Source organism: Pipra filicauda, unplaced genomic scaffold (assembly GCF_003945595.2).
Source record: "Pipra filicauda isolate LSUMZ 115617 unplaced genomic scaffold, ASM394559v2 scaffold10_size6260569_pilon, whole genome shotgun sequence".
Classification (NCBI taxonomy): domain Eukaryota; kingdom Metazoa; phylum Chordata; class Aves; order Passeriformes; family Pipridae; genus Pipra; species Pipra filicauda.
In genome coordinates, this window is record NW_024103541.1 from 2,259,485 (window position 1) to 2,279,738 (window position 20,254).

Here is a 20,254-nt window from a genome sequence, read left to right on the forward strand (position 1 = left end):
CTGGTTAAGAGGAGCAAGTTGTAATTTTAAAATCAAATGATTGCATACAAAATGGTAAGATTTAGGAGTTCACTGTTTCTTGAGTTCTCTTTACCCGATCAGTGACTTTCTGTGGAAGAGAGATTTATTTCCCTTTTGGTTTTTAGCAGCATCTTTTTAAGGCATTTAAATTCCTGGTCTTTTTTTAAGGCCATGTTTAAAGGAGAGACACTATGTGCAATGAGTATACAGCTCCCAGGCTTGAAAGCATGAGGCAGCTTGTCTGATGGGCTAATTGTTTGCAGTTTGACTTCTACCCTTACTTCAGAAGGGGTGAGTAAAGATCAGCCTGGCCCTGGCTATATGAACAGGCTTGCATGATGTAAAACTGTTGGGTCCTTTGAGGCTGCCCTTCAGACACGTTTTTGCACTGCTTTTGACACAGTGCTGCATGAGACCACCTCTATACAGGACAGAAAGGTGTTAACTGGTACCACTTCTGACCTTCCCCTGACTCCTAGGACTGTCAGGGTTGCTGTTGTGGTGTCAGTATGTGGGTCATGCACAGTTTCTGATTTGTCAGATTTATTCTCTCTAAATGTGGAAGTGTTTGTGAGCAAAGCAGAAAGCAGATGCACGCAGGGAGGGCAACAAGCCTGCCCTTTCTTGGGTGCAGGGGAACGTAGCAGATGAATATTTTAAATATCTGGTTTCTGTGAAATAATCATTAATGCAATAGAATGGTACAAATTGTTCTGTTTTTTCAGCTTTTCTGCAGTGATAATGTGCCTCCTGCTAAATTTGATAGATTAGCTTTTGTTTACTGTTTTCTCAATCTTGAGACCTCTTGGAGCTTATATTGTCAATTAGTCTTAACTTGCTTCTTTTAGTGCTGAAGGAACACTGCTAAAATTGCAAGGCCCCATTATCTCAAATAATTTTCTTTTTCTATTCAGATCTTAGGTCAGGGCAGACTCACAGTATGCTACTCCATTCATTTGTGACTCTGTGGCAGTATTTGTTACACTTACACATATGCTGAGATATTTTAAGATTGGGGGTGTGTGTATACATGCATATATAAAATATGTTTATATATAAATATTTATGCTAAGAAATGTATCTCTCATCTGTCATTAGAATTTAAAGTAGAAAGTTGAATATTTTGACCTTTGTCAGGCTTTCAGCTAGAGTGACAAACCTTTAGGCAAAGGCCACAGATATATATCTTAGATGCAAAATAAAATGAGATCTGGCTTTTCTCTGGCAGCTTCCAGTCCAAATTGCTTAATATGTATAGGAGAACCATCAATCTGCTGCAGTGCCGATAACTCTGGACTGAGCTGAGCAGTGCTTTAATGGTACTGAACTGTGCTTCACAGTGATTTAGCTCTGGAAGAGAAGACTGCTGTATCCACGTGGAAAAGATAGGGAACTCATTACTCCATCAACCTGAATATGGTTGAAGCTTAAAGGTTATTCCTGATGCCTGTGGAATATTTTAAGGACTGAGAATCGGAATCAAAACTCTTGAAATTAATGGGGAAAAAAATCCACTCCTGTGGACTTGACACTCGCAGAGAGTCCTGCTCTTGATTTCACATTCCCATTCCTCTCTGGTGGCACCTGTGTGCCCAGTAATGGCTGATTTGTCACGGCAGGATTAGTAGGGGTGTGTCCCCAATACTGATTTGGGACAAAAGTGCCAGCTGCAGAAAACCAAATGCTACTTGTGCCAGTAACTGCCTTGGACGTGATCTTTGTAAATGTCCATTGTGTGGGTCTGTACCACGCCCCCGTTGCACACAGGCTGGGGGCTGGGAGCTGTGGGTTGGCACTTGTTAGAGCTACTCAGGGCTAGCACTTGGAGCAGCCTGCTGGCATCTGTGCTGCACAGCACCTGGCCCAGCAATTCTCTGGACCCCTGTGGGGCTTTTGTGGTCCTAAGATGTAATTGTCATCCCAGACATGTACCTTGAGTTCAAAATGCCTAAAAAAGAGGAGGACAATGATACCATCTGTAAAACTGAAGCATGAAGCCACAGGTGCGTATTACATCCTGGGGAATGCTGTGAGGGATTTGAGGAGTGTTTGAAAGCAGTAGGTTTATTACACCAGCATTTGAGAGGCCTTTGTGGAATATTTGTGTGCCTGTATTCTCTCCATGGATCAGCTCTTAAAGTACTGGATACCATCAACTACTCCAGGTTTCACTTGGCTTTGTCCAGAAATAGGGAGAGACAACTAGTCTGAGTATGGTTTGATATGCACACATAGCCTGGTACATGGATGATCAGGATTTGGGAACTATGGACCATATCAGGAAGTGAGTCAAGTGGACAAGAACAGATCCAGCCTAGTTAGACTGCAGGGCTGAACCAGTCACAGCCAGAAGTGCATTAGGTGCATGTCTGTGCTCTACATCCAGAGCTTGTTTGAGGACTCACAGCATTAAAGCCTGGAATCCTGGGACGATGAGTTTGCATCGGTGCCTCTTCTGGGATCAGCTCACTGACTTTTCTTCCTTCTTTCTCTTACATCCTCACTGTTCATACTGCTTATCTGAAGGTGCTTTATCTGCATTTTTACTTTCATATGCTCTTTCCACTCTGTTATCCCAGATAATTGAGATTTGACTTTGTCAGTGCATTAAATTTTAACCTTCTATTATAGCACTGAAAACTGCAAAACAGAAGCAGTTGGTTGTGATTAGTTGTCAGAATCACAAAGGGTAACAAAGTTCCAGTAAATAACATGTCTTCACAGTTGGAGATGTTTTGCTGCATTACTCAAGCTGAAATTAAGAGACAAAAAGAATGATTGAAGCTACATGAGCATTTTTGAATGAACTGGGGAAATGCAGATAGTTCTTTGTGAGTGTACTGTTTTTTTAACCCAAACTTCTGTGTGGAGATACCCTTGGAATCCTACATGGAATTTCTTGTCAAGCCAATGCCAAGATCCATACCAAATTAATGACCATCCCATTATCTAAATGAAAACTCATGGTTCCCTCTTCCACCTTGTTCATCCCTGGGGTTTAATATACCTTTCTGATGTCATACTTTGGTCACGTGACCATCAAGCCTTAGCTAAACGCTCCCTCAAATTTATGCTGGGTCTTTTCAGCCATTGTAGAAGCAATTCAGAGCCAGGGATGCAGACTCCATAGCTGGGTATCCTCAGTTGCATTAGACAGAGCTTCACCAGCAGGTCAAGACAGCTGATCCTTCCCCTCTACTCACCACTGGTGAGACACAGTTGGATTGCTTTGTCCAGTTCTGGGCTCCCCAGTACAGGAGGAGCACTGACATACCAGAGTAAATCCAGGGAAGGGCCATAATGGTGATTAAGGGTCTGGAGCATCTGACATATGTGAGGAGAAGCTGAGAGAGCTGGAACTATTCAGCCTGAAGAAGAGGAGGCTCGGGAGGAGCTTACCAGTGTGTGCATTAAGTACCTAATGTGGGGGGTAAGGAGAGAAAGCCAGACTCTTCTCTGCAGTGCCCAGGGACAGGACAAGAGGCAATAGGCACAAATTGAAACACAGGACAGTTTGCTTAAGCATTTAACGGAAGTGGTGGGGGTTTTGCTGTGGTGGTGGTTGAACACTGGAATAGATTGACCCAAGAGTCTCCATCCTTGGAGATATTTAAAACCCAACTGGACACAGTGCTGGGCAGTCTGCTGTGATTTGACCCTGTTTCGAGCAGGGGAGTTGGATCTCCAGAAGTGCCTTCCAACCACAGCAATGCTGTATTTTTAGGAATAGTAATACTGGAGTTTGAAATACATTGTCCTAACACCGTGGGGACACATTTGTTGATTTTAGTTTGGCTCCCCCCCCTCCCCCCTTCTCATCAAATTCTGATTTTCTCTAAATAAGAAAGGCTTACTAACACCAACTACTAATTCTTGCACAGAAACAGAAGATGTCCACTTGTGAATTATGAGAGGCCAACACATGAAAACACATTCATGTCGGTTTTTGGTTGAGATTGCTGCTTCCAGAGGAACTACAAATAAATCAACTGTGTCAGAAAGGAATGATATAAAATAGACCAGTCATTAACAGGTCCATATAATGGGGGGAGAGCATTCTATTATGAGATCAGTCACTTGGCACTGAGCAAGTTCATTCAGTGTCTACTTTTGTCAAAACACAAGTTAGTAAGCATTCTTAAAAAATAAAGACTTTCAGCAGCAATGGGAAGTAGTAGGGGCAAAATGCTGCCTTTTAATGGTTCGTAAGGGTGGCAGTTGCCAAAGTTATTAACTTGCCAAATGGCCTCAGTCTGTGGGACTCAACAGGGTTCACAACAATGGGTATTTTTAATAAATACTTTGCTGGGATCTGATTTCCGGTTCTGTGTTCAGCAGTGAAACTTTCACTTTACTGGAAATTATTTTCATCAGGTGGAAAAGGTTATTTTCTGGTGAAGCCTGACCCACAGGGGTTACCCGGAGAACACCTGGAAATAAACCATCTTGAGGATGATTTTAATGAGGTATTTTTGTATTGAGCAAGTGGCTGTACTGCTGCGAGGGATGTGCAATTAAAATACATCAGCCTCCTTGACTGTTCACTTCAACTTTATTGTAGGGTTTTTCTTTCAGGGCTGGAAGAAGTGAATGAAGGTGCCTAATCTGTGTTGTACCTGATAAAATCCCAGAAGACTTTGAGATGGTGTTTGAGGCATTAAAAGGCTATGTGTTGTTCTAAGCTGTTTGTGGGAGATGGTACATGGGTATTGACAAAGAGAGTCAAGCAGGATTATTTGACATCATTGCTGTCTGATGGGTCATCTCCTGGCCATCAGTAAGAAGTGAGAAATCAAATAGGGATTTATTCAGCAGTAAGAAATCAGATAGGGATCTGACTAAGTCAGTCTTACCCATCCCTGTGTGTTTCATTAGCGCTGCATAAAATGTTGAGGGCTAAAGCAAACCTGCATTAATTTTACCCGCAGACATTGTTGAAAATATTAACCATTCTGTATCCTGGTATGCAGTACACGTCAAGGAATATACAACAACAAAAAACACTTGGCTGAGAGTCCTCGACAGAGTGGGTCTCACTGTGTGCACAGAGGGTGCACATGGTGTTTTGGTTATTAGTGCTGACAGCCAGGAGGGCCAGTGTGCTCCTCCAGCCCTGGGACCCAAGCTGTCATCAAAAGCTGTTCTGGAAGAAGCAGTAATGTTTCCTTTTCATCCCTCCTGTTTTTTGAAGTAAGCTCAGAGAAAGCTGGTTGCACCATATCTCAGCCTTTGCATAGGCAGTTTTGGTGAGATAATGCTATGTTTTGGCTAAGCTGGACTGCTGTAGCAAAACATGGCAAATTTGACTGGCTGTGAGGCCTCAGCCAGTGGCTGCTGGGCCTGAGATGAGCAGTCTGGGTCCCTGCTGGATCACTCAGCAGACCTGGGTGGCATAGTTGTGTGTGAAGTGTGCGCAGAGGGGGAGAACATACTGGACAGCTGAGTTAATGAGCCCAGACGTGCAGAGCAAAGCAGCAGCACAGTTGAATTCAGTGTCTCACGATGGCCTCGGATCGGCTCCCACCAAGAGGTTTTCCTGTCGCTTGCAAGCACATCTTGTTAAGTTTTCATTAGCAGGCTGTATCAAAGAGCCTGAACAAAATATGTGTGTTTGTAAATGAAGCTTAAGCTATCAAAAAATTATTAAAAACATGCTGAACAGAAAGAATCCGTTTCAAGGCAAAAACCCTTGCAGGAAGGATTTTCTGGTTGTTGGTTGAGGCAGAGGCGAGGTCTGGACCCTCTGATAATGAGACTTTAAATCCTGCGTGGGCTGGCACTGCAGAATTTTGATATGTTAGCTCTGCCTCTAACTGCTTTCTCTCCTGCATTAGTGGTGCTCTTGCTACAGGCACACGTTAGTGAGGTGCGTTCCTGTCAGTGTAACGTAGTGCTGATGCCACAGAGCCCCTTAACAGGCTGGATTTGATAAAGGATGAATTTTATAGAGTGGTCTCTGCAATCAGGCTGGCAGAACTGCTCTTAGCCCTAGCATTTGTGTCGAAGATAATAATTAGTGCTGAGGGAACAATTTAAACTGCTCTCAGAAGTTGAGCCACTTCCCCACCCTGTGGGTAGTGGTGATGGAAGTGCTCAGAAGTGGCTGTCGTGGAGCTGTAGTGTTGAACTAAAATTTGTTGGGGTGATCCAGCTCCTCTTGTTTTGTAACTCTAAAATGTTACAGTTGCATGATTTGGTGTGCAGAATATTACCTGTATATGAACAGTTCAGGACTGTGAGAAGGGAAGAGGAGGGAAGTGTGTGCTCTTGCCCTGTGAAATTCTCTCCTCACAGACACACAGCTATTGTTGGTGCCATGTCACATAAAGTCTCTGTGGGTACATTAGGAGAAGTTTAACTATGAGTATGCCACCCAACTTTATGCACTGTCATGAAATCCATTTCACATAAGAAACATGCTTTTCCTGGTGATGTGTAACATTGTCATAACAGGGGCTGCTTTTGAGACTCTGTTAGTGCAGATGAAATTCCACAGTGCTCTGCCAGCTGTTGCTGTCTCAGCAGTGTATCTTCTGTTACCAGTTGTGTCCGCTGGCATGTTAGATGGAAAAATTATTTCATTTGCTCTCTAACTGTATTTGCAGTTAACCAAGGCTGATGCTGCTGCTACCAGCTTTGTTTGAGCTGCATAGGCCAGTGACACAGTAGAAAATGCAGCTCTGCTGGAACTGATGCTCAGCTTTGTTCTGGGTGTAACTGTTGCTCTTTAACCCTTTCTTTCTACAAGCGACTTGCTATATAGCTTTCCATCTTAAAGGATTGCTTGCTGCCAAATGCTGAGTGCTCTAATATCATTTGTAATTCACTGCAGTCAGTCATATCCTTGCTTTTCATAGTGTATAAAACAGTCCTGGAGTTCTGTGCCGAGTTTCTTTCCTCACTTTGCAATTTGGCCTGTTCTGATGACTTTGTTGCTGCTGTTGCAATTGCTCATGTCTAAGGCTTTGGTTTGTAAAGATTTGGGTCTGTATCCCTCGTCTCATCTGTATACCTAGTGCTACAAAATAAGAGTTCAGATAGCTTAGAAAAAAACAAAACCCAACAGCAGGCTGTGAAATTGGTAGTAGTTTGTCTGTTGTTAAGAGTAGCAAGACAAGCTATGTTTGACCCCATGCTTAACTGAAAACCTCATAACCTTTTTCAAATCAAAGGACAAATCCCTTTCATTCAATTACTAGTATCTTGTGTCTTGGAAATATTATTAAACTGTGGTGTCAGATCATGTCACAAAGTGAACTTTGGGTCCAGATATTCAATTAAAAGGACCTCCAGTTCTCTACTGGTAGAACAAAAGAGAATTAACCTTTCAGTAACATCTCCAAATGCCTTTCTCAAATCTGCCTGTGGATTCAATAACTTCTGTAGCCACACAAATTGCATTGGTTTAAGCAGTATACCCATTTTCAGCTCTTATCTATGCAATTACTGTCTGTGGCCTGTCTCTCCTTGATTGACCAACTAATATTCTTGTTTTAATTCTAGTTAATCGCTTGGAACTCTTGAAGTGGAAACAGGCTTTGCTTTACTCTGCGGTCTACGAGCTCCCGGGTTTGCTTTGATAGCTGTGCAATGTGCTACTTTCACTTGCTTAGAATTGCACTCATTTAAAAACCAATAACGGAGGGCACTATCTACCCCTGTTATTTAGACGGTGATGATTTCAAGCAGAGATGGGGAATTGGAAAGTCGTTCTCTGCTCTGCACTTTGCACGCTGAGGGCTCCATCCTGCCACGTGCTGGGCCCTCCGAGGCCCTGGTGGTTTTGTAGCTGAACAAATGGAGCCAGCACCTTGCAGCCCTGCTCCCTGTCAAGCAGGATTGTGAACCCTGAGAGTCACTTAACCTCTTCCTGACTCCATTTAACCTTGAGTGTAATGACAGAGGGGGATAATCACGTCTGTCTCTCTTAGGGGCAATTTGAAGTGTAATTAATTGATATTAGTTAAAGCATTTGAGATCACCCGTTGAGAGGTACTAAAGGAAGCTGGGGGCTGAGGGGGGAGCAGAGCCCTTTCTCATGCTGAGGGTAGAGCACAGACAGCACAAATGCCACTGTCTCACAAATCACTGGGCTTTCAGATCCCTTCTAAGGAGTTGGCCAGGACTTTGTTATGAAAATACTGACAGCTTAAGTTAGAGCATTTGATATGAAAACACTCTACATTAAAATGTGTGCATGTTTAAACAGTCTCTTTGAAAAAAAAAACCTCATGTAAAATATATGCACACCACTTTGTTACTTTATTTATCAAGATTTTATTATGTACAAGATGCTAAAAGTGCACACGGAAACAACACGGGTAGGGTCATACATTGTTATTTGTTGATGATGGGCAGAAAGTTCAAGGTTAGTGCTTTCTGAAGTCCAGATGCCTGATCTGCACTTCTGTGGAGCCATTCTGGTTGGGATGCTCAGGTCAGGGTTGGCAGGGGCCACCATCCTCACCTGACTGTGGGGCAGTGCTGGCATTCTGCTTGGAGACAGTGACACGAGGACAGCCAAAACATGTCACTTCTGTAGCAGTTTCAGCTCAGCCATGCAAGTCAAGGACAGCTGCCTTCTGATCAGGTAGAGAACTACTGTGTGAAAGCATCTCTTTCAGAAAACCATTTCCTTTCAGACTAAAAATCACTGGTGATGGGGAATGTGAATTTCCTGTCTGATTTTGACTGGCTTCAGCAGGCAGCCAGCTCTGGAGACTACTTAGCCTTTGGCACCCAGCTTGAATAGCTTGTTATAATGAAAATTAGAGACTGAGTTTTCTCGATTTTTATAATTTCTTAATCTTTGGATTTAAGCTGTTGACACACTGAGCTTCCTGACACCCTTTGCCATGAAACACGTCTTTCAGTCCTGTTGTTTTTCTTATGTGTCTTCTCAGCCCCTTGCAGTTTGAACTCATTCTTGATTTGTGCACCCAGAACTGCAAACAGCACTTTGGAGGTGCCAGGCAGAGAGGCCGTCTCCACACCTACTTAGTATTTTAACTTATATATTCAGTGAAGCTCCTTTTGACAACTCCATCATTTTCTTTCAAAGCTATATTGCTAGCATTGTTTGGATTTCTTTCGGTTCTAATACATTTAAAGCCCCTTATATACTTAAAACATCATTATTACCTCTGCTGACTGTAGATACTGCTTTGATGTCCATTTGCTTCCTTTATCTATTTTGTACAAATTGTTAGCTTTTGATTTATATTCATTAAAAACAGCTTCACCTTTCTTCTATGTGCTATGCTAATACAGCTTCCACTCTTCTAAGGAAACTGAATTAACCTTGTACTGTTCAGCTGTAGAGAGGTTATATTATATCACTAGGCTTTGTAGTTTCAAATTAAAGAAAGCATGAAGTAACTTAAAGGATGTTTTTTCATATTTAAGCAAGTAGAAACCTGTGGTTTTTTGGAAAGAGAACGTGGTTCCTTTAGGCAATTCTGAAAGTTTGATACAATTTTGTTTTAAATGTAATAAGGTGACTATTGTACAACAGGGTGCATCTGTTTCATGCACTACTTTGGAGACATCTTAAATTTGCCATCTGGTCCTAATACTTGTGTACATTGAAGGTTTAAGAATTTTTAGGGGTTTTTTTGACTCGCTATCATCTCTAAACAATTGGTTAAAAAAAAGAAAACCCTGTTCAATGAAAAATTCTCCATTTGAATGTAATAAAGATATGTAAGTTATTCATTAGATTGTCCCATTGCTTTGAAATCCTCTGTGTCCCTTCTGCACCCCATGGGATCCTGCAATTATGGGAAATGTTTACAATTCAGAGAACAGGATATTGTGTCTGTGGATTTATTGAATTGCTACCATATCATATCAGTTTTTGTGTCATTCTTGTCTTACCTGACAAATGGGTTCATATTATTTTTTCCTCAGTCTCTTTTTTGTTTAAAAAAAAATAGTTCACAAGGTGATGTGAGCACTTAGCAAGTTTTTCTGTTTCCCCTTGTGATATCTTTGTTTTACATCATGTCACAACTGCGTTGTGGCATCATTTTGGAAATCACATCCATCTCAACCCTGCAGTTCTTTATTTCTTCAGAAATGCCTCTTTCTTCCTCAAAACAGTGTTTCATCTATGAGGATGAAGCCAGCTTATGTGCTGGGCACTCCAGCACCTTTCTGTGCCCAAACCAGTACTGGCTCATTGGGTCTTTCCTCAAAGACAGCCAGAGAAGATGCTGTACCGTGAGGTTGTTCCTGCTATCAGTAAATTCAGCCCATGAAAAATTAGCTGGGCTATATATTTTTCCATCACTTCATCTCCCAAAAGACCCACTAACTTTCCTTTAAATGCCTCTCTAATTAGAGGAGATTTAATCTGACACCTCCCCCCCAGTGATAATGGGTCTCAATGAAGGCCACTTGTTTGCTTGCTTGATTTCCCTCATCTGCTTTTTACCCACAGAAACCATATTTTTCATATACTGAATCAGTCAAAAGCTACTTTGTTTTCAAGGTGAGGAATGTGACAGTGCCTGCCATGACTGTACCACAATGTGCCTTCCCAGCTCATACCAATTTTACAGCATGAATGGTGTAGAAAAACCATGTAGAAAATACAGGGTTCATGTAAAATGCGAAGGTGGGCCAGAGGGCCAGATTTTGAGCACAGAGGTGAGAATGTCTGGCCAAAGCTGTACTGAAACTGTATCATTTACTGATTTGGAACAGGGAATGGCCTTAACACATGCTACTGCGTGTGCCTTAGATGTCAAGCTCTCTTGTTTTCCTACCAGGTGATGCAACTGTGCTTCTGCATTAGGAAATGGTGTTATCTTGAGATGTGCGGGAGTGATTAGAGGTTTTGAGTGCCAGTATGGGGATCCTGTGGAAATGCTGGATGTTCCAGAAGCGTGTTTCCTTCAGATTTCTCAAGTCAGGCTCAGAAAATGACTGTTCAGTTCACATCTACTCTTAACCCTGTTGAGATCAAATTTGAGACTATTGTAAAAATGAAGAAAGAAAGAAAATTGGTAAAGCAAAGCCGTGCATCTACATTAGAAGTCTCTGCTCCCAGAAGTGCTACTTTCAATGCTGCTCAGTTGAAACTCCACTTCTTGTCCCTGTAGGAAGTCTGTGCGCTTACCACAGCACGCAAATTATTTAACTAAAATGAATTTTCCCACTTGTTTAGTCCATAGTGACTTCCTGTTCTATAAATACTGCCGAGAAGGGTCAGGACCTTTTGGTTCTTGACACATTACCCACACCTTCAGATGCCACCAGTTTAATCTCTTTTCATTGCAGCCCATCTGAAAAATCCTTTCTAAGGAGGCTGCACACTTCCTATCTTCATGTACCGTGCTCAGTACATTTCCTTTCTTTGCACTTTCAAATCTAGAAGATAGTGTTAACACTTAAAATAAACGTGTGATAGTGGGTGCGAAGAGGGAATGGGGAGAACAAGTTTTCCGTCTGTCAAAATGAAGACATCAACCTCTGCTTTTATTTTTTTTGGCATGCGTGCTTTAAATAGAATGACTGGGTTGGGTGACTTCCAAGTGTTTGCTGCATTTGGCAATCCTTCTAAGTTGTAACAGATGAAGTTCTGCTGTTCCATATGATGTGCTCCTTCCCCTTTTTTCAGTGACTCCTTGAAACGCCTTGGGAATTCAGTGTAGCATTCACATCTGTTCCATGGATGGATGTCCAAGGCTAACAAAATGCCTACTGGACTTGGAGGCAGCTCTGCCAAAAACCATATGGTTGTGTTTTAGTTTTGCAAGCAGAGTGCAGTAAAGAAAGGAGGTTGGGCCAAGAGAGGAGTGAGGGGAGGAGGAATGGAGCTTCAAATCGGTAAATGAAGGTAACTTTTTGTGATTAGGTATTAGAGTGAGAAGATGAGAAGATCACAGAGAAGAGGAAATAAAAGGTGTTAGCATAGGTTCCTTTGTCAGTTGCTTTGAATTACACGACTCTCCTCCGTGTAGTGATGTTGGCTGCAGCCTCAAAGCATGTTCAGTTTTGTGTACCTTTTCCAAAATGCTATAACAGTCAGACAATGGGATGCTTCCTTTTGGCCTTGCAGGATGTGTCTCTTTGCTGAGAACCACACTCAGAGCCCTTTTCCATTCACCTGTTGAACGCTGTGCAGCAGCACATGCAGTGTTTGACTCCCTGGGGTGGAGAGGACACAGAGAAGCTGCTGATGCTCCTCTGAGCAGTCACCAGCTAAGGGCTACTTGGGCTGTTTCCTTACCAGCCATCCTAGCCCATGTGAAATGGCAGCTTGCATTTTTAATAGCCATTGGACTTTTTTGTTTGAAAGAATATGCTTGTTACTTGTTGAATCGTGTTCTAATTTTCTTGAGGAGTGTGGCTCATGGAGAGCTCCTACATACTACAACTTTACTAGGGGCTTAGAGGGGGACTATACTGAATGCCCTGTCCTCTGCACATCCAGCACCCCTGAGGTGGAAAACACATAGACTGATGTGTCATAAAGGTGTTAGAGAGGAATACGAAGACACGAAGTATCATGCTTACCCTGAAATATCTTTCACTGAGGATTTAAAATATGCTCTTCAGTGAAATCTTAATTTCAAGCTCAAGATCATAAGCAGAAAAGGGGAACCTGAAGGGTTTAAAGTTTGCAGAAAAGCTACAGTATGTAAGCATGTAGACTAGAGCAAGTGTTCTTGCTTTAAAGGTACCTGATTTTTATCCATTTTTTTGTCTGTGGAATTCTTTTTAGATGTTGTCGCCAGTTCTGATATATTTGTGTAGAGCAGTGTTAACAAGTCAACCAAGGCAGTCACCACATAGTGCAGGAAATTATTCAAAATGTGTTAAGAGGCAGGCTTGATCTGCAGGCTCTTCAGTATCAGGCAGATAGGACAGACAAGTGGTAGGAAAGGAAATAGGTCACCAGTGGGCTGATGGACATGGGAACAGCCTGGAAACCCAGCCTCCTCCTCTTTCTTCTCTTTCTCCTCCTCCTCCTCTTTTTCTTTCTTGACCATTTTCTTCCAGGCAAATGCTGAACAACAAAGTTAATAGTTTGCAGGCTGTAGGGGACCTGCACCATCTCCCACTGAAACACAGCTGCCACCAAGATAACTGCCATTGTGCTCCATAAAGAGTTTGAAGCCACTAAGAGATTTGCAGGAGTGCCTTAGTTTCCCAGGAAACATCCCCTTGACTTTTTGGTATTCTTGGTTACTGCACAGACTCTCAGTGTATTTATACACGTGTGTCATTGCAGTGCTTTCAAAATCCTATTCCAAAATAAAAAACACTCTAAAATTCAAAGTAGTGCATGTAAGCAATGAAATTGCATTTTGGTGAAGCTGAAAGAGGAGTGCAGTGTTTATGCACAGATGCTGTTTTTCTTGTCAGCTGAAAGCGTGCATGTAGTTTATGAGGGTGGCTGCAAGCCTCCTAAGAGGGCATTTGTTCAGTACTGACTTAGAAGTAACACAGACACTTTTTCATCATGTCAAATACAAGTAAACAACAGTAGCATAAGCTGTAATTGGAGCTTGTGAGCAACTCATCTGTGATCTGTTCTGTTCCTATCCAGAAATAATAGCAGGGTGAACTCCTTTGCCTTTGCTAGCACTATACAGGCTTGACTGAAGTGTGTCCATTCCTTTTTTCTCTGCATCTAAGCAAAAACAACTGTCCTCAGTGTTTGCTTGGGATCAACCTCTGTGATGGGTTTGAAAAAAGTAATTTGTTACGCATATGCAGGTACTTTCTTTTTTAAAGTCTTGCTTAGTATTGATGTTTTGAGAGTAGTTTAGATTATTCATAGACAATAAACATTGCTTCTGAATTAAGAGCACTCAGATCTGAACCTTGAATCAAGAGAGCAGTTCTTGTTCCTCATCTGTAGCTTCTTCTGAAATGTTTGAGTAAATTTAGTATATATTTAAGCAAGAGATTAGCAGCCTTTTATGCAATGCTGCAGTGGTACAAAGAAGTATCAGCCCATCTCCAGTACAAAGCTGTGGGGCTTTTGTGTGCTGTGTCTGTATCACTATTCTGTGGTTGCCCATTTATGGTGAACAGGAGGAAGGTCTCCAGGAAGGCCAGCAGCAGTCATCCTGACCTGGGACTGGACTTCTGCTCTCCATCAATGAAAGATGTGTAGCCTGTTGGACTTGCTTCTCTTCCCCTCCTTTGTGTTCCCGGTGGCTTGGCTCTAACACAGGCAATTCCCAAACACTCCTAAATGCTCCCACAATTCCTTTCTAACTTCCAACCTCCTTCTGTTCACAGCTGTGCTGTCTTTATTCCCATGTCCAAGTGTAGCTGGTATTTGTGGCAACAGCACTAATAACCCACATGGCAGCACAAGGGGGTACAGAGCAGGGAAATGGTCTGTCTGTGGCTGCTGATCTCAAAGTGCTCTTAAGGGACTGGCCGTAGGGAAAAGCCCTGTGGTCCCTATATGGGATTTTGTGTAACTCTTAAGTGTACACTTGAACTGCTTGAAGTCAGAGGGATTTTAAACACATGCTTAATTTCATGTAGCTGACACACGGTCTACACATGCCCTGTCCCACTCCTACCAGAACTGGAGAGCTCCTGTCTAGAATGATTTTTAGTACAAAATTTCCACTGATTCACCTTGTGTCTTGAGTTTGTCCCAGTATCTTATTTATAACTAAAGTTTATGATGTCTTTTTCTTCCTGTGTCAAACAGGGTGTCCCCACTGTAAAAATGCCATTCCACATTTCACAACTGCTGCTGAAGTCTTTAAAGAAGATCGCAAGGTAACTTGCTGTTAATTTTTCTGAGATGTTTAAGAATTATTTCCACCATTTGTACTTTATAGGCTTTGCTTATTGATAAGGTGATAGGCTTGTAGATAAAATTGCTGTTACACTAATAGAAACTTATCTGCATCTTAGGGGTTGTATCTTTTTTGGTCAAATTGAGTTACACTTTTAACCTATCCTGTTTTCTTTTATTTGTTGTCTTTTATGTTTAATTTTTTGTGTAAGAGTTCTTTTCTATGAAGTGAGGAACAATTCTTTCTCCCTGAGGGATTAAAAAAAGATAATTTACATAATCTCCATTCCCCTTCAACTTTTATCAGCCATTGGGGCACATGTGGAGAAAACACAAGTTGTGTGATAGTCCTGAAGACCTCAGTCATGTAACTAATCCTTGCTTGCATAGCATAAATATAATTTATTTCTGTAAGTTGGCTGACTTGAGCCCAGGATGTCAGGCCCTTCTAGGACCCTCATGCTTTGGCCTTGAAAATACATCTGATGACTGAAGCACACTGGGTAATTTCATTGCCTCAGCTGAACCATTTTAACTGAGCCAGTGTAGATCTAGGATTTAAAAAAAAACCAACACTGAGCCCCTGGATTTAACCAGATAAGTAGCTAGGAACCTTCTTGCTATCTTTCAGTGAACTGTAGTTCATTCTGACCTCCGAATTTATTGTAACTTCACAGTTGCTTTGTGTGTAGGTATGGCGTGGAAAAGATTTGGCAGTTTAATAGGGAACTTGTTCTCTCAGGCTTGCTGAGGAGGGAAAACAGAGATGGAGGTGCTGAGCTCTTCTTCCTGGATCCAGTGATAGGACACAAGGGAATGATTTGAAGCTGTGCCAGGGGAGGTTCTCACTGGACATTAGGAAGCATTTCTTTACCAAGAGGGTGATTAAACCCTGGAACAAGTGACCTAGAGAGGTGGTCAATGCCCCCCAAGCCTGTTAGTGTTTAAGGGGCATTTGGGCATAAGCCCTTAACAAAAAGTTTTAACCTTTTTTCAGCCCTGAATGGACCAGGCAGCTAAACTAGAGGATCCTTGTGGGTCCCATCCAGCTGAAATAGTCTATTCAATTCCATATTCTATTCTAAATGAAGAGGTAATTTTGTAACAGTTATACTCCATAGCAGAAGGATTTTTGTAATTTTTTTTCCCTCTCATCTGTCCTGTAACTCACAGAAAAGGCATCAGATTGACAAGAAACAAATCATCTTGTATCACTGACTGCATAAAATTAGGAGTCCATCACTTCTGCCCTCTGGCACACAGAAAATTCAGAGGCATGCAGCTTTTAGTTCTCTTACTGCTGTAAATTAGTTTGCTCAGATGCCTTTTGGTTACTTTTTTGTTTCCAAGATCTCTGAGAAAGTATCCTTGTTTTCCCACTCTTCTGGTAGTTCCCAATGAAGCCTCTCTTTCTTAAACTCATTAAAATTTCAGTCAGAGGAGATGAAACAAATGTACCAAACAATGGGAAACTTGCTTATTAGAGCCTCAGGATGTATTAACAAGCAATCTGAATGATGGCACAGTTAGCTGGACATGGTGGTGGTGTGAAATGCAGGCCTGGGAAGCTTTTCCTTCAGACTGCAGGTTATGAAAGGGCTCCAAGAGCAGAGCAGTGATTGACAGTTACAACTCTTGACTTCGGTTTAAGGCTGAAGTGGGGAGATATAAAATGTAATGAGTTGGAACATGAGAGCCAGGGGGGAATATTAAGGCTGGTACAGTTTTAAAGAGGTGTGTGCAGTTAGGGAAAATGACGTTATTCCACCCCAATGACTTATGAAAGTGCCAGGGATTGATTATCTCAGGAGCCCTATTTAATTGTGTACAGCTATAACCTGCCAAGGTGCTTCTTTCTGCCAGTTTGTGCCATTGTGGAAAAGAAAACAAACCTGTTTAAGACTTTAGAAGGGCACATTGCTGTTCCCACAAGCAGCATAGGGCATATTCCCATGTTTCAAACTGGACTGAGCCTTCAAGGTAATTTGTAGTTCTGTAGGGTTTCAAACTTCTGTAAAATCACTGCTTAAAAGGAAGGAAGTGTTTCTTCTTTCTAAAACGGGACAAGATTACTAATTTTCATTTTTAGTAGTAGTGTTTTTGCTACTTCATTTCTGTAGTAGCGTCTTGTCTTTTCCCCCAGAGAAAGGTTTTTCACTTTAAGAGAGTATGGTAGCACTTAAACTGTATCTTCTTTTCAATAAGGGTGGTCTTTTAATTAAACATTTAATTTTGCAGAAGCCAAAGTACAATCAAAAACATTCCAGCCTTGAATTGATTATAAGTCGTATCTTAAAAGGTATCCTTTGGGAGACTTGGATTCTTTACATTGGAAGTTCGAAGATGAGCAGAGCTTGGAGCTGTTAAATACGTGTCTTTGGCTCTGCAGATTGACTGTAGGGGGGTGGTTTTGGCGCAGAAGCCCCCCTCCCCTGGGGCTGTGTGTAATGCTCTGTACTTTTTCATCATCTGCGCTGCCGGAGTCAGAGTTTCAAAAAGCACTGCTCGGAACATTGGCCCCAAATGTCAGCTCTCGTTGGCTGAATCACTGCTGGTGGTTTTAGCAGGAATCCCGGGCCTGCTCACAGGCCTGGGGCACAACACAGCTCAGGGTGTGACCCACAAACCACAGCCTCGGGGGTGTGACCAACAAACCAAAGCCTCCTCGTCTTTCCATCTGCCTGGAGAAATTCAGTGCCAGTAATACCAAATCAGTGGAGAGGCCAGTCCAATGGCAGTTAGCCTATTGTTTCAGTAATTTAAAAGGAAAAAGGAAGGGAAAAAAAATCCAGCTGGAGCATTCCTGCCTTGGGGCACTGTGGTCTTTGCATACAGCTGCCATGGGAGAGCCTTTGGCCTGTGCTCCACAGAGTGAGTTCTGGCAGTGACCAGTGCAGGTCAGAAAATGCAAATGTGAGGATTGTCACTTTGCTGAACAGATTGAAGAGCAGGAAGGCATGTTCAGTAACTGCTCCACAGTCTCTTGAACACTAAATCTTTAAAAATCTACATTCTGCCTTTTGGCTGATGATAAAGTTCAGCTTGAAGGAACTGATTTGTGATGTTCCAGCTTGGATTTGCTGAAGGAAAGCTCTTGACTGCTCAAGGCCTCTCAGTAACAAATCTCTGGCACTCCCCCATGGGGGCTGCTTTTTGACCAGTCTTCTCCATTTTCACAGAAGACTGTTCCTGTACAAATGCACCACAGCTGGATTCTAGTGAATTTGTACAGGAACAGCTGTGGCAGAGATTGCTGGAAAGGGTGCAGCAAATGGGGTGAGCTGGGGTGTTAGTGGGGGGCTGCCAGACAGCAGTGAAACTGGTGGGTCTCCAGTGTGTATTGTGAACCATAGTTTAAAATTATTATACCAACCAAATGACTGTACAGAGTTATCCAAGTGAGTTAATATTTTAGTTTGGCCAAGAATTTGACCTCTATTTGCTTAAAAAAGCATGTGTTGAATTTCTTTTTAATTACACTCATTAAATATGGTGATGTGAGCACTGTACATCATAGTGCCTACTAATGGTTCTTCGCTTTGCAAATAGCCCTGCTTTGAGAACAGCTGATGAACTGCAGCTCTGGTAATGCTGCCATGGCACATCTGGGCAACTAGTAATGAATCTCCCATTTGCAAGGCCTTTCACTTTGAGAACTGACTTGAGCAGTTGAATTGCAACAAGCCTTAGCAGACCAGCCCCTAACTGCTGTTAGGATCCAGAACAGGTGATATAAATAGAAAACTATGGAGCAATCATAGGGAAAAAAAGTGCATCTGTCTTATTTATGGGTGCTTTTAAGACATTTGACAACAACAGGCGCTTTTTTTCTAGTAATCAGGTAATTGTCATCTGGAATTGACTATACTTTAAAAATGTTGGTTTGAAGCATTTATTTCCATGCTGCAATTTTATTTTTACCTTTTTTTTAAGCTTATCAAATATCATTCCTCTCTCCAATCAATATTCAGTTAGTTATTCACTTCCATTTTTATAACAAAAGTCAATATTAGCTCTAGCAGATATTTATTTCCTTGAATCAATAAACCAGTGTGTGGCAGTACATATTTTAAGAGGAGAGCAACTAGGACTGCAGGGGGTATTTTTACTTTATTATCACGTGGTGACTGGGAGACAAGCTGTTAAAAAGAAAGAGTTTAAAGAACAGAAAGGAGGAGTTACCTGGAAGGTCAAGGGATCCCACTTTCAATTTTCTACACATTTATTTAAACTATCGGATGTAATTTTGTTTCTTACCTGTAAGATCTCTCCAGAGAAAAAAGTTGTTTCGTAATTCTGCTGGAAGGGAACTGTGATTCCTGATGTATGATTGGATTAGACTGCCAGTACTTATTTTTCTCTCTAACACTTAGTAACAAAATAAGGCATCATCCTTCTATTACAGTTGAGGCACATGGAGATCAGTGCTCACGTTTTCAGCATAGCTCCACTCCTATTTAAGCACCGAAATGAAAAGTTCTGATTTTTGCAACAGCTCAGCATCTGTGATCAGAACACTTCATCTGAAAAATATGCCTTGCTCTTATTTCCTGTAAGAGCTCTTCAGAGCTGGTCACGCAGTGCTCACGCTCTAATGGCATGCAGGGTTAAGTTTGCAACTCTGTAGTTAAGCTCTCATTTTTTTGATAAAACCATGAAACATTGTTGTGGGACTTCCCTCTTCAGGTAGACATATTTTCCTGTCTCAGATATTTCTAGAGTGATATTCAACTATACTGCCTATGGAGAAATGCATACTTACCTGGTGGGGTTATTATTGTTGCTGTTGTTATTATTATTACGCATTATTATACATACTCACCCGATAATACTAATTACTGTAGGCTGCATACCAGTTGTGAGGAACTACCAGTAACACTAAGAAAGTTGAATGTACTCCAGGAAACTTATTCTGGGGTCAACAATCTCTGATTGATTATCTTTTCATTTGATAACTATTCTGTTCCTGCTACAGCTACTGAACAGCACTGGCTCTGGAGAGAGAGCTTGTATATAATGATGTATTGTCAATATTTAAGGCAATGAAGCTTTAGGTTATAGAGAATCCATAATCCCTTGGAGTTTTGTGCATGTTGCAGATACAGCACTTACGTTTTTTTCTTCCTGAAATGTTTTTTCAGTGGATTTTTCTCTCCAGTTAGAGGAAAGCTCAAGAAATTAAATTTTAGCCCTAACAATCAAAATCCGCATAAAATCAATCTTGTCTTCTGAAAGCTGTTACACTGGCTTTTTCCATAATGGACACACACACGCACAAGTGTTGGACCAGTGTTAGCAGAGTTTCTTCCTCTCACAGATTTTTAGAGGGTTTTTTCCCCTCTTGATGAGAGGGAATTCATGAGAGGTGATGCCAAGTGTCTTGGCTCCTGGGTATGTATCAGGGATGTCTTATGTTTAATCTGTTTGCAATTTCTGGTTGAATAAAGTTTGTGGGTT

The 20,254-nt window shown here is 41.7% G+C and overlaps 1 protein-coding gene across 1 annotated transcript in view; it reads left to right on the top strand.

Annotated features, from left to right (window-relative positions):
* Positions 1-20,254, top strand: part of PDIA5 (protein disulfide isomerase family A member 5) — a 100,982-nt gene that overhangs the window by 71,653 nt on the left and 9,075 nt on the right. The window contains exon 15 of the mRNA XM_039382183.1: positions 14,708-14,778. Coding sequence (XP_039238117.1) covers positions 14,708-14,778 — 71 coding nt within the window. The remainder of the gene's footprint in view (positions 1-14,707; positions 14,779-20,254) is intronic.